Raw genomic sequence first — 13118 nt, 5'->3', positions numbered from 1 at the left:
TGGGTTTCCCAATTGTCATTGTCTCAAGCATTGCTGGAAAGGTTTCTAGAAGAATTAGAAGAGGCATTCCTCCCTCTCCCTGAGAAGATGCCAGACTGACTAGGGGGCCCAATGCCTCAGGCATCATTTTATATCTTGACACATTTGGCGGTGGCAGCCCAAGACTCTGGAAAGTCCAGGCACCCATTCACTCAATATGTCTTCATAGGATTTGTAGCTGAAGAAGTGGAGGGAAGAAAGCAAAAGAAAAGCATGGAAGTATGTGTAACCAGGTGCCCACACCCAGCAGAATAATGACAGCAAGCTGACAGGGATGAGGAAAGGAGAGATGGATACTCAATGGGACACTTGGCCAAGCACTCTGATGGGTCTGGTAGGCCACTGAGGTGCAGGAATAGTCCTCTGTAGTGCAGGAACACAAGCATGCACCTGTGGCTAGGGTAGGGTAGAGAACCTGGCAGAGGGGTCTAGAGAGGTCCAAGTGCTGAAACAGGAGAATCTGCAGGGGAAGGGACAGGATTTCCAGGTTCTAGCAGAGGCCAGGAGCAAAGAGAGAAAACAACACCTAGAGGCAAATTCCAGCAGCCAGCTTCCTGAGCTAATAAGGCCCTCAAGGGTTCACTCTGAGCATAGCAGTCTTTTTCTACCCAGCCCACTTTTTGGGACCCTACAGGGTGTGTCAGTACCTGGGCAAACACCCTGGCCCTCAGCCTGGACAGCTGCTTGGCCTTAGTGCTCTGCCAGAGGAACAGGGTGTCCAGGGCCTAAGTAAATGGCCTCTTAGTGACAGCACATGGCCTTAACAACACCGGCCCTGTGTCCAGAACCCTCCTCCCTAGATTCTCCCCTTCTCTGCCTGACTCTGGCCAGCATCACCACCATATCCCCACCCACCCACTCTACACAGCTGAGCCACCAGCTGCCACCCCGGAGCTGGCATCCTTGCCGCCATTCCTTTGGCCTGAGGGTAGGTGCCAGCCAGGTGTCACCTCTGCAGGAAAGGAAAGCAAAGTCAGAGAAGCACAGGGCTGCTGTGAGCCACTGAGCCTGTTATATTCTGGGCCTCGTCTGTCCTGTCCTATCTCAGGCACATTGCACCTGCCTCCTAAAGCAAGCCAGCAGGGCCCGCTGCCCACCCCTGCCACCTTACAACTGTCTGCCACTTGCAGGGGAGAAGCACACACTGCCCTCACCCAGAAGACCTGTTCTCCTCTTTAGAGACAGTAAGCTTCTTTCTCAGTGACTACCACCATCCTCAGAGTAAGCCTTTTCCAGTATGGTCACACTGTTCCACGCTATAAAAGCTTTCTATGTGTGTGCTGATAGCACATTGCTGAGGTCTCTTCACCCTCTCCCTACTAGAGAATTATGGATTACTTGTGTCCTGCACTTCCTGCAGCCATAACTCAGGGTAGACCAGGGTAATATGAGGCTCTTCATGCCTACCAGTCCCAGAACACTAGGCTCTGGGTCTCAATTGCTTCACCAGATGGTGGTAGAGAGGGGGAAGGGCAGTCCTACACAGGCTGCAGATGTGGGAGGATATGTTGGTCACCGTGTCAACACACACACACACACACACACATGCCCCTTGAGTCACACCTGCCCAGCTGGCAGGCACCCTCATCCCTGGATTTCCCCTAAGTCTTTTATCACAAAGGGAGGCTCAGAAGGTGCCAGAGGTTTAGCTGTCACTTCATAAAGATTGCCAGTGTGAAGTCTAGCCCATGTGAAACCTCTGCTGTGGCTGCTCCAGTCAGGGTGCTCCCCTCACAGCCTGGCACTCTGTCGCTCCGGCTGGGCAGCTGTGGGGCTGGCTCTGTTGAATGAATGGAGTTCATTCATGTCCCCAGCCCTGCCCTACTTCCAAGGTGAATTCACTGTTTCATGAACAAACACTCCAGGCTTTTCTATGATAGGCTGACTTGAGCCTCTCAGACTCCAACTGAGAACTTGGTTCACAGATGAGGAAAAACGAAAGCCCACAGCAAGGGTGTCTCTCCCAAGGAAACTGTCTGACACCAAATCCCGACATCCCAACACACCCTCACTACAGCTCTGAGCCTTTGCCCACTCTTCACCTCCACCCCAAAATCCCAGCCAACATATTCCCTACTGCTGCGAGCCTTGGGTCGCACTTAGCTTAGGCTCACTGTCAACAATTACCAGTGCCAGTTGCTGGCAGTCACCTAGGCCTGGGTGTGGGAACCACATGTGTCCCACTTAAGCTTTCTTGTTGCGGGGGGGGGGGTGCATTGACACGGGCTGTTTTACCAAGTTGGGATGCTAGGGCTATTTCTAGCTAAGAGCCTGTCCTCGTCATCCACTCAAACAGCACCACACCAGTTTACTCTCCTCACCTGGAACACACCTGCCCAGGGAGAGGACTAAGAAGAGCTGTTTGCAGATCATCACACCAAGGTCTACTAACACCAGAAAGACCTCAAACCTTGGTTTCACCCCTGTTTTCTGTGAGGTCTGGGCTTGAGATGTCTGATTGGAATAAGATGTTCTTGTCCTGTGTTGTAGCTCTCGTAAGCTCTGTCGTGGGCCAAGTAAGATGAGGACCTGGTGGGGAGGAAGTGGAGGGAAGGCCACAACCTTCCACAGACAGCAGCATAGGTGTACTTCACTGTAGTGCCTACTGGGAAGGGTGTGCTGTATCAAGAGGCAGAATGTATGCTGCGCCAAGGCCCCTCAGCAGTTCTCCTGTGGCCAGCACATAACCTGACCGGTTATCTGGGGACAAATGGTAACATGGGAAATGGATCTGGGGCTGTTGAATATCCCACACACTGGGAGAAGCAAGGAGGGGGATTCGGGGAGTCCCCAATGCAAGGAGACTAGCCCAATGTGGAATAAGGGACCACACACCACAGGCTGGCCAGCATGTTACAAGTCCACGTGGTCAGCAGTGTGGCCTTGGCCATCTGATCTCTGGAGTCTCAAAGCCAGGCCAGCCTGGTCCTGTGGCTGGCACTGAGGAGTTCTGTCACTAGCTCACTCTGGTTTGAAGAGTCAAGGCCACTTCCATCCACTGAAGCCCCTCCCACAGGCCTCAGTAGTAGAGGAAGTCCTCACAATAGTCCTGGCATCTTGCAGATAAAGAAACTGAAGCCCAGAGAGGGCAAAATAACTTGCCCAGGGAAAAGCAAACTCTAGCATGAAGAGTGGACTCAAGGTCCTTGTGTGCATACCCAGAGTGTCTGCATCTGTTTATGCATCTGAACAGCCTCTCAAGAGGCTAAGATCTGAGAAGCATAATCCAAGCCAGCTCAGACAGGAAAGTCTGAGACTCTTATCTCCAATTAATTACCATTAAACCAGAAATGGAGCTGTGGCTCAAAGTGGCACAGCACTAGCCTTGAGCAAAAGAGCTCAGGGACGGTGCCCAGGCCTTGAGTTCAAGCCCCATGGCCACAAAGGGGGGGGGCAGGCATCAGATCTCACATACACACATACCCCACTCTCAGTGGTAATGAAACAGGCTCAGGCAGGTTTCACTTGGGGGTAAAATAGGTTCAGTGGCATTAAATGTATTTAGACCTACCTGAAGATCTTATTTCTCATAAATGACCACAAAATGACTGTATCACCCCAGGGAGTGGTGCCCAGGCTCCTATCGGGAATCATCTGCTCTGTGTTACTTATGTAAATATGCAGGCATGCCCCAGCCTCCTGGAAGGTGCCATCTCACTGCTGAGTGGGCCCTGAAGAGAGCTGAATGGGCATTAGTCCTGGGCTGGCATTGCAGCAACCAGTGTCAACTGCACTTCCAACTGTGGCTCCTCCAACTACAGCTGCAGAGCTAAAAGCAAGGGAACTTTTTTGCTGGAAGAGACATTGTGGCTGATGAAAAACAGGGTTCTCCACTGAGCCTGGAAAGCATGTGAAATGGGAGCCTTCCCCTGGGTATGCACACTCAGTCACTGAGAAGAATGTCACTACTGGACATGGGATGTGGTAGAAGTGGTCAGTCAGATAACTCCAGTGATGCCAGGGTCTTCACCCTGGTACCCAGCAGCCCCCATCAGGCTGCTTGGATAGTGTCCAATACTGACCTACCACCTTCAGACCCCCTCATAGCAACTCTACCCCCATAACAGCAAATGGGCTGAAATAGAGGGAAATAGGTAGAACTCCTCCCAGGCCATGCATGCCCACTGAGGGGGCGAGGAAACTCCAAAGACCAGCCTGGAACTAGGATCTTCCACAGACTGCAGGGAGGTGGATGGGCTGCAGGGAGGAGCCTGGGGTAAGGTCCCACGGGGGGAGCTCAACATGCACGGAGCTCAACATGCACGGGTGGGAGGTGCTGCAGAAGGCCGGGAGCCCAGGCAAGAGGCATGCCCTGGCTTCAGTCCTCCCATGCTCACACTCGTGCACCCTTAACGTAGTTTCCAGAGTTACATCCTGAAATAGCACATGCTCCTTCAGTGGCTGTGTTTGTTTCAGGATGCCAGTCTGCCTACTTGTCTGCAAGCGGGGCTGCAAGAACACTGGAACACACCCATTGGCAGACACGGGACAAAATAGGGCTCCCACACACACACTTCCGCTAGCTTACTTAGTTACAGGCTTTTCTTGTTAGCTTTAGCTGGGTCCTCACTGACTGCCTGTGGTTCCTAAGCCTCTCTGCCCCATCTCTGACAGCCACGGGCCTCTGGGCTATGTACAAACTGGATAGGACACAGCTTCTGCCTCACTCTTGCCAGTCCCTCAGAATCTGTGAAGGGGCATCACAGCACCACCCCAGCTTCTGAGCAGCCTTCCCAGTGTGTACACACATCCATCTTCCAGCAGTGGTTGTCTGTATGCAGCAAGGATTCAGCCAGCAGAGGGACTGAATGCCCTGGCTCTCCTGAATTCTGCTGGGCAGATGATGAGACCAAGGATGCAGGTGACTCCACAGAGAACATTTTACTAATATTCTTTGAGGCCCATCATTTAGTGGCAGCCCACTAAATGATGGTCAAGTTGATTCACCATGATTTGTCCCAAGTAACAGAGAAGAAGCCAGGAGGCCCCCAAGTACCAGCAAAGCAAAAGTTGCTATGGGGTGTGAGGATGGGGTGTGTGTGCAAAGCACTGTAGTCAAGGACAATGGGCCTTCCCTCTGCTACCCTGTAAGAAACATGTCTGCCTTTCTGTGGTCTGAGTCAAATGCATGAGCTTAAAGCTTTAGGGTCCCCACAGTGTTGAGTCATTGTCAAGGAAGCAGTTCAGACCACTGGGGTTGAAGGGATTCATGGTGGATTAGGATAGTGTAGCCCAAGAGAAGAGTGGCCAAGATGGCTTCAGTGATGGGACAGTCCCAAGACAGTCCAGATAGTCTGTTGTACTTCTCACAGGGCTCAGCAGCTGAGCTCTTGTCCATCCTCTGATTTCTGACCAAGAGCTTCTAGGCTGAGCAGGATATAAGACCCACTCTCTGCTGTCATCCCAAGCAACCCAGAATGACTTGAGGCCAGCCCTTACCCCAACTCTGTGCTAGCCTTTGAACCCCAGGACATGCTCTACTGATGGCCAAACCATCCATCTCACAGGCTGGCCCGCCCCTAGAAGGAGCCTGCTTTCCCTGCAAGACTCTGCTCCTGCAACTCCAAAGCTGTCAGCCTCAAGACTCCCAGCTCGGCTCCATACCCCGCAGGAGAGCCCTGAGCCTGCCAATGGCCTTTGGGTCCAGAACATGCTCAGCAAGTGCTCAGCGAATTGACAAATATGTGTTAATAGCCATATCTGATACAGAATTTAGATTCAGAAGCATAGCCCCCAATTATGACATCATTTCTATGAGAAGTGACAGCTCCATTCCCACAGTCATCTTTATAATGTGGTTTCCAGGAATCCATTAGAGCTAATGATTCTCCCAGTAGAATGTGACAATCCTAGACCACCACTGATCTTGCCTCTGGAAGCTGGCACCCAGGTCCAGCTGTGGAGGGGTGCTGGCCCCCTGAGAGGTACTACTAGAACTGGGGACCTGCCTCCTGAGAATTCTCTACAGACAGGTCAGTTCCTGCTCATACCCCAGGCTTTTTGGAGTTTCTCTTATCCAGAGATTATTTTAAAGAAGGAACAGGATTGGATTTGAAAAAACAAGGGCTCCTAGGTAGACACAGGCTCCCATTTTCTTCTCAGCATAGAAACTGCAAAGCCTATACCTTAAGAACACAGGCTCTGGGAAAAGTTTCTGTTTGGGATCCTCCTGGACATCCCCACCTCATGGCAGCTTTCTTTGGGTTTACCCAGCAGGAGCCATAAGCCCAAAACTCCTGGCCAAGGGGCTTAGAGCACTTCCTGCTTTCCAAGTCCGTTTGTCTGTAAAGTAGGAGTCAGAAATGGGGGAAGGTGAATTGGAAGGACAGCTCACCAGCAGTGATTACCAGGTGGCAGTTCTGAGTGGTTAATTCCTTACTGGAGCAAGAATTGTCAGTCTTGCTGGGTACCGGTTGCTCACTCCTGTAATCCTTGCTACTCAGGAGGCTGAGATCTGAGGATTGCGGTTCAAAGCCAGCCTGGGCAAGCAAGTCCATGAGACACATACCTCAAGTAAACCACTAGAAAACTGGAAGTGGCACTGTGGCTCAAGTGGTAGAGCACTAGCCTTGAGCTGAAGACCTGAGGGAAAGCGCCCAGGCCCAGAGTTCAGGCCCCACAAGTGACCAAAAAAAAATTATCTTGTGGGGAAGTGATGGGTTTGGAAGCCAAAAAAAAAGCAATACAGTCCTTTAAGCCCGGTTACTGAAAATTCTCAGAGGAGAGAGAAAAGCTGGATGCAGTAGCTGAAACCTGTAATTGCAGCTACTTGAGAAGCAAACAATAAGGGGTCATGGTTCAAGGCCAGCCCAAGCCCAAAAAGATTTGGCAAGACTCCATTCCTAGGTACGGTGGTACATGCCTGTCATCCCAGAAATGCTGGGAAGCACAAGTAGTATCACCATCTAGACCAGCTCTGACTATTTCAAAACTTAACAAACACAGACATGAGTAGTGGAGTAGCTCATTGGCTGCCTGCATCGCAAGCATGAGGCCCTGAATTCAGACCCTGGTACTGCCAGGAAAAAGTAAGAAAGGTAAAGTATGAGGGACTGCTCTGTGACTTGGTACAGCTGTCCCCGGGGTGCTGCCCCACCCCTCCCTGCATATGCTGAGCCTGCCCCATCCAGGCCACCAGGGAGGGCAGGGAGAAGCAGCTGGCATCGGGCTGATGCTTTACTCCCAGCTCCTGGAAACTGGATATTCGGGTTATGAAAGGAAGTACATGTGGCCCCTCAAAGGTGCCATTTGGTAGGATCATAGTCTCAAAGTACCTTGTGAAACCTGTGACCTGACAGCAGCTCCCATGGAAGACAGGCTTCAATACAGGGCCGAGCTGGGCTGGGCTGGGGACAGATTGGAGACAATGGGTAAGGGTATGAAGGTTCTGTGCTGGGCACTGCCACAGCCCTGAGGCCACACCAGTGATCATCTCCGCTTGAGGAGGGGCCCCAAAGGGAAGAAAGCCCCTTCCAATCACATAGAAGGCTCTCAGTGAGGTAGGCAGCATCAGCTGTTTCTCAGGAAGATGGATAAATGGATTTGACCTGATAGAGGAAGGGGCTCCTGGTGGAAGAGGATGCTTTCTCAGGGGCCAGCGTTGGGCTGGCAGACCCTGCTAAAGGGAGCCTTGCTCCTGGCAGGGCTGTCGGGCTAGGATCACTGTTTGCTGCATCCCCTGACTCATGCCAAGCACTTTTCTCCACCTCCACCCAGAGTCGAATGGCAGAGAGCCTGCGCCTTTTTGACTCCATCTGCAACAACAACTGGTTCATCAACACCTCACTCATCCTCTTCCTGAACAAGAAGGACCTGCTGGCGGAGAAGATCCGGCGCATCCCGCTCACAGTCTGCTTCCCGGAGTACAAGGGCCAGAACACGTATGAGGAGGCCGCCGTGTACGTCCAGCGGCAGTTTGAGGATCTGAACCGCAACAAGGAGACCAAGGAAATCTACTCACACTTCACCTGCGCCACCGACACCAGTAACATCCAGTTTGTCTTTGACGCTGTGACAGACGTCATAATACAGAACAATCTCAAGTACATTGGCTTATGCTGAGGAGCCAGGCCTGTCTGGCTTGCCTGTGGTGAAACCCACGGGGTGTTACACCCCGACTCGTGCTAGAGAGGCCCAACTCAAGGGCAGAAAATGGGGGGGCCTGAAGAATGTCATCCCCCCACCCCGTCCCTTGGCCTTGGCCTCCTTGGCCTCAGGTTTCTGCAAACAAATATATATGGATAGATTGCTAGGTAGGTAGCCACACAGGCGCGCGCACACACACACCCACACACACACATCTGGAGATGTCAAAGATCTCCAAAGCATTGAGGTCTCTTGAGGACATATGAAGCTACTGTCACAAGTTCACTCCAAGGCCATTCTGTCCCTTCACTCTGCCTTCTTGAATTGGCCCCAGTTCTGCATGGGGTCCGCGTTGGACTTCTGGGGAAAGGCGGCAGGGTCCGGGCTAAGTTGAGCCAGTGGTGCCCATCACTCAGAAGAAGGCCAGCTCACCACCCAAGTGCTGGACTGGGGACCTTGCCACTGAGCAGTAGTGAAGACCAGAGCAGGGATGTGTCCCTTCCCTGCTTGGCCACATCTGACACCATAGCCTCTCTGCACAGTGTTTGTCTCAGACCTGGGACCTAAGGAGCCAGGTTAACAGCACTAACCAGATCTCCAGCCACTCCCAACTGGTTTTAAACAGCTTCAAAATATGCAGCAAAAATCCACACAAGCAAATGAGTGGCACATATTCCTTCAAACTAGGCCAGCTGGCTTTCCAGCTTTTCTTCTACTAGTCTGATGTTTTATAAACCAAAACCTAGTTTTTCTTCTCTGACATCTTTTTTTTTTTTTGCCAAATCTTGTGGTAGTTCACAGAACTACAGAAATTTCCAATGCAATTGAGTATTCTTTTTTAAATGCAGATTTTCAAAATATAATTTTTTTCAGGTGGTCCTTTTTGTGTCTGGCTTGCGGAGTATAAAAGTTGTTATCTGAATGATTCTGTCCCTCTGCTCCAAAGAATTATGGGGTGAATGGCCGTCCTGTGCCACCTTGTGGGACACTTGTATATAAGCCTCTGCAGTGTCCTCTTGTTATTGGTGCAGTTTCCTGCTTTGTTTTTATTTAAGAAAAATAAATGTGACGTATTTAAAGAAAGGTTCTTCACCTAGGAGCGAATGAACAATAGCTAAATGTCTTGGTATTTAAAGCGTAAATTATTTGTGGCTTTGCTGAATGAAGGAAGGGGAGGCGAGAGATGGCGCTTCCCCACCCCACTTCCCCGGTCCCTGCCTGCCCCCAGCCGTCCACAGGCTGGGAGCTGCTACTCCTGTGAAGGCCTAGTCAGTGTTGTGGCCTGAGGGAGGCCCTGCTGGGACCATGTACTCTGGGCCTTCCCATCCTGTCCCAGGGCCCTTGGACACTGGCCTTGAAAGGACCTTGGCCCAGGGCCCCATGTAAATACACCTCCCATCCCCCTGCTGCTGAGAAAGGGAGGTTCCCACCAGAGCCCTTGCCAGAGCTCCTCTCCCCTTGTTCAGTACCCATGTGTCCAAGGGCAGTGAGCAGAATCACAGCCAAGGACTTGAAGAGATACACAGAGGGAAAAGAGGAGCTGGTGACCATATGAAAGTCAAAGATTGTCTACTTTAAGAAAATAAAATACCCTGAATGAAGCCAAATCTTGCTTCAGTGTACTGTGTGTGTGACTGGTGTGTGCTACACTTGGTGTCATGGGGGTGGGGGGGGGACCACTGGGGACACCTTCCATTCTCAGGTTCCTCTCCTCCCTCCCTCCACATCTCCACACATTTGAGATGAATGTCAGTTTGAAATGAATGCCAAGAGTAACCTTAGGAGGATGAAAGAAGCAAAAGAGAGAGACCTACCAGAGGTTAGGGGGTGGTGATGGCCTACTGCTCCCATAGCCATCTTCCCCCAGCCACCTCTATGGAGGGCTGAGCCCTGGGGACACCTTGTTGGGAAGGAGCCATCTCACTATAAAGCAGCCCCTGCAGGGTGCTGCAAAGGAGATGTTCCCAGGGAACCAAAGCATGCTTGTGTGGTAAGAGTGAAAACAGTGATTAGAAGGCAAGGTGGTGTGTCCATGTGCTGCTGCAGCTCACCAGTGGTGAGGTGAGTCTTTTTACCGATGAGGAAAGGTACCCAGCATCGGGTACCTTTAGGTCATGAAGCAATTGGTCAGGGATTTATTTTCCCAAACCAAAGAAATGTACTCCCCCTAGAGGAAGGGTGTAGTACTTCTGGAGGCCTGGGGCTCTGTCCTGCCCTGTACCTGGATGGAACAGGAATGCAGGGAGAGAGCTCAGAGCCCAGAGCTACCCTGCAGCCTCTTCCCCAGAAGCAGAACCTGAGTGGAGAGTGACATACACATGTGCACGTGGACACAAACACAGACACCTCTGTGTAGATACACGTACTCAGACACACACAGACCTGGTCCTGGCCAGGGAGGATTTCCTTCACACCTTCCCACATCACTAAATGGCAAGAACCCAAAGGCACTCTGATTTAAGATGAAATAACATGTGACTGGAAATCACTGAGGCTTATTTTGTGCTTTTAATACCAACTGTGAAAATGAGCAGGGCTTTCACCGTGAGCATCTTTAACCTAAAAATACTCAGCTACAGAGAAAGTAGTATTCTACCTTCCTTCTTGGTGTGTTCAAGGAACAGGGGCTTCCTCTTGTTCCCAGAGCCTCATGAGGGCTCCATCATCATGGAAGACCCTAGACTCTCCAATCCCCAATGTTGGGTCTCCCTACTGGCTCTTCCCATCCCCCATGCCCCCTCTTGTTATCTCTGCTTTAAATATCCTTTGCCAGTCCCCACACACACACACACACTGAAGGCACCATCCTCTACCCCTACTTAAGCCTGACACCCACCTCCAGTTTCCTCCGGTAGAATCTCCTTGTCTTTCCAGGCTGGTACTCTCCTCTGGTTTAGGAAATGTGTGTGCCCTCCATCCTGAGGGCCTGACCTAAGTCCAGGCTGTATACATAGGGTTAGGAACAGAAGGTTCTTCCATACTTCTGCCATTTCTGGGCTACAATCTCAAAGCCTGGCATGAAAGCTGGCAGGTGGATGAGTGAGGCCAGACTCACAAGTCGCAGGGGATCCCTCCGGGGCTGGTAGTGAGATACTTTCAGGGAGCCCTAGAGGTAGGTTCAATTGCACTCCAAAATACAGAGCAAGTATTTTCCGTATCAACATTTGGCTTCTTTCCCCCTAGCCACTAAGTGAGACCTTCATGGGATTGACAGAAACAGAGGTGGGGGGGGGGCAAGGATTAGGGAACAGGAGCCAGAGAGAAACCCTGGGTAAGCACTGAGAGCCTGGATGACTAAGAGCCTCTGCATGGCAATTGTCTCTACTATCCTGGTTTCCCCTCTCCTAGCAGGGCACCATCTTGGAGCATGAGCTGTCCTGAAGGAATGGGTGAGAGACCTGCCAGAATGATCCTCAATCCTAGAGCGCCCTCTTCTGGTTATTTGAGGAACTCATGCAGTGAATTATCTGGAGCAAGGATTCCGAAAGAAAGACCTTCCAAACATTCTCCCACAGAAATCCCATGTTACAGGAAAGGAAACTGGGGCATAGTGACTGGAATATGGCAAGGGTCCACACATTTGTTGAATCCATGGGTAATTGGGTGAGTGAACTGTAGCAAGAAAACAAATGATCTCTAAAATATGACATAAAACCTGCAATATTGGTTGAGTACTGGCCACCTGTTGGTTGTTCTGCCAGTCACCAAGAATGCCACAGTAAATGACCTTCTGGTATGTCTGTTGACAAAAAACAAGGCTATGCTGCAAGCTGGCTGAGCCCTGCATCCAAATTGCCCAAGCTACACCACACAGGTAACAAAATCCAGGCTGTATATCACACTCTGATAAGATGGTCACTGAAAAAGAACCTCAGACCTCCCCACCACCATCACCTAGAATCTCAGCAAGGATGCTACCTGAGGCACAGCTGTGCTGGCCAACCTGAATTATAGGTCTCAGAGTCTCCTCTGAAGGAACTTACTAGGGTGTCTGCCACACTACCTCCCTTCTGTCCATCTGTCCAGCCATGCTCTCAGCCCCATCCAGTGCTGTGCATTCTCACCAGATTGCATCAGGTCGCCCTTCTGGGAACCTACAGACTATGAGTAGCACCTAGTACACCATGTGAGTAGGGTCCTCTAGCGAGGTTTTTGAGGTTGGATACCACATATCCCTGCTCCTCATGTATGTGGATTCCTGAAAACTGCAGGGAGATGAAAGATATTTGCCAGAACACAAATAACCTAGAGTGTTTAGAATCCAGGCAGCACTAGGCATTGGTGGCTCATGCCTGTAATTTTAGTTCAAAGCCAGCCCAGGCAGAAAACGCTGTAATACTCTTGTTTCACATTAAATGGCTCTACCAATGGGTTCAAGCGGTAAAGTCCCAGCTTTGAGTGAAAAAGTCAAGTGAAAATGTCAGGCCTGAATTCAAGCCCCAGTACAATTTTTAAAAATAGCAGAGTTCAGGCAGCATAGGTTGGCAAGGGCTAGGAAAAGATATAACTCCATTCAAGGTAACTTCAAAGTGAAATGTGACAAAGAAAAACTCCTATCTTGGTAGAAAATATGACAGTAGCACTGCTGCTACACACCAGTGTGTGTAGTGTGATCTTGCCAGCTTGGGGAGGGGGGCAGAGACTGAGAGGAGTTAATGTCAGGTGAGCAAGAATTTCCCAAGGCCTAGTGGCAGAACTCTTGGTACAATCCTTCACATATACTAGGAATCTGCTCATTCCTTCTGCAGCCCAGGGGCAGAAACAACCAACATGGACACAAGTGCCCGAAGATAACGCAGCAGAGGAAATAAATGACATAGAGCTCTGTGACTTCACACGGATACATCTCAAAATTATTATAATATTACTTCATCCTTTTTTACTTACATATAGCAAGATCCACTCACACAGTTTTAAAATACACAAAGCAAGATGTTGTATACATATAGTCTCCATGTAATTTACATCTGTGATAACATAGAAAGACAAACATT

At 50.6% G+C, this 13118-nt stretch overlaps 2 protein-coding genes across 3 annotated transcripts in view; one reads left to right on the top strand and one right to left on the bottom strand.

The window, feature by feature from the left end:
* Gnaz (guanine nucleotide binding protein (G protein), alpha z polypeptide) overlaps positions 1-8901 on the top strand; it is a 50296-nt gene extending 41395 nt beyond the window's left edge. For both annotated transcript variants that reach the window (XM_013031537.1, XM_013031536.1), the window contains exon 3: positions 7756-8901. In XM_013031537.1, coding sequence (XP_012886991.1) covers positions 7756-8100 — 345 coding nt within the window. In that variant the 3' untranslated portion in view covers positions 8101-8901. The remainder of the gene's footprint in view (positions 1-7755) is intronic.
* The window catches only part of LOC105997205 (radial spoke head 14 homolog), a 75935-nt gene that overhangs the window by 52750 nt on the left and 10067 nt on the right, over positions 1-13118 (bottom strand). The window lies entirely within an intron of this gene.

Source organism: Dipodomys ordii, unplaced genomic scaffold (assembly GCF_000151885.1).
Source record: "Dipodomys ordii isolate 6190 unplaced genomic scaffold, Dord_2.0 Scaffold141, whole genome shotgun sequence".
NCBI classification, from domain to species: domain Eukaryota; kingdom Metazoa; phylum Chordata; class Mammalia; order Rodentia; family Heteromyidae; genus Dipodomys; species Dipodomys ordii.
The sequence above is the reverse complement of the archived record's forward strand: the minus strand, read 5'-3'. Positions and strand labels throughout refer to the sequence as shown.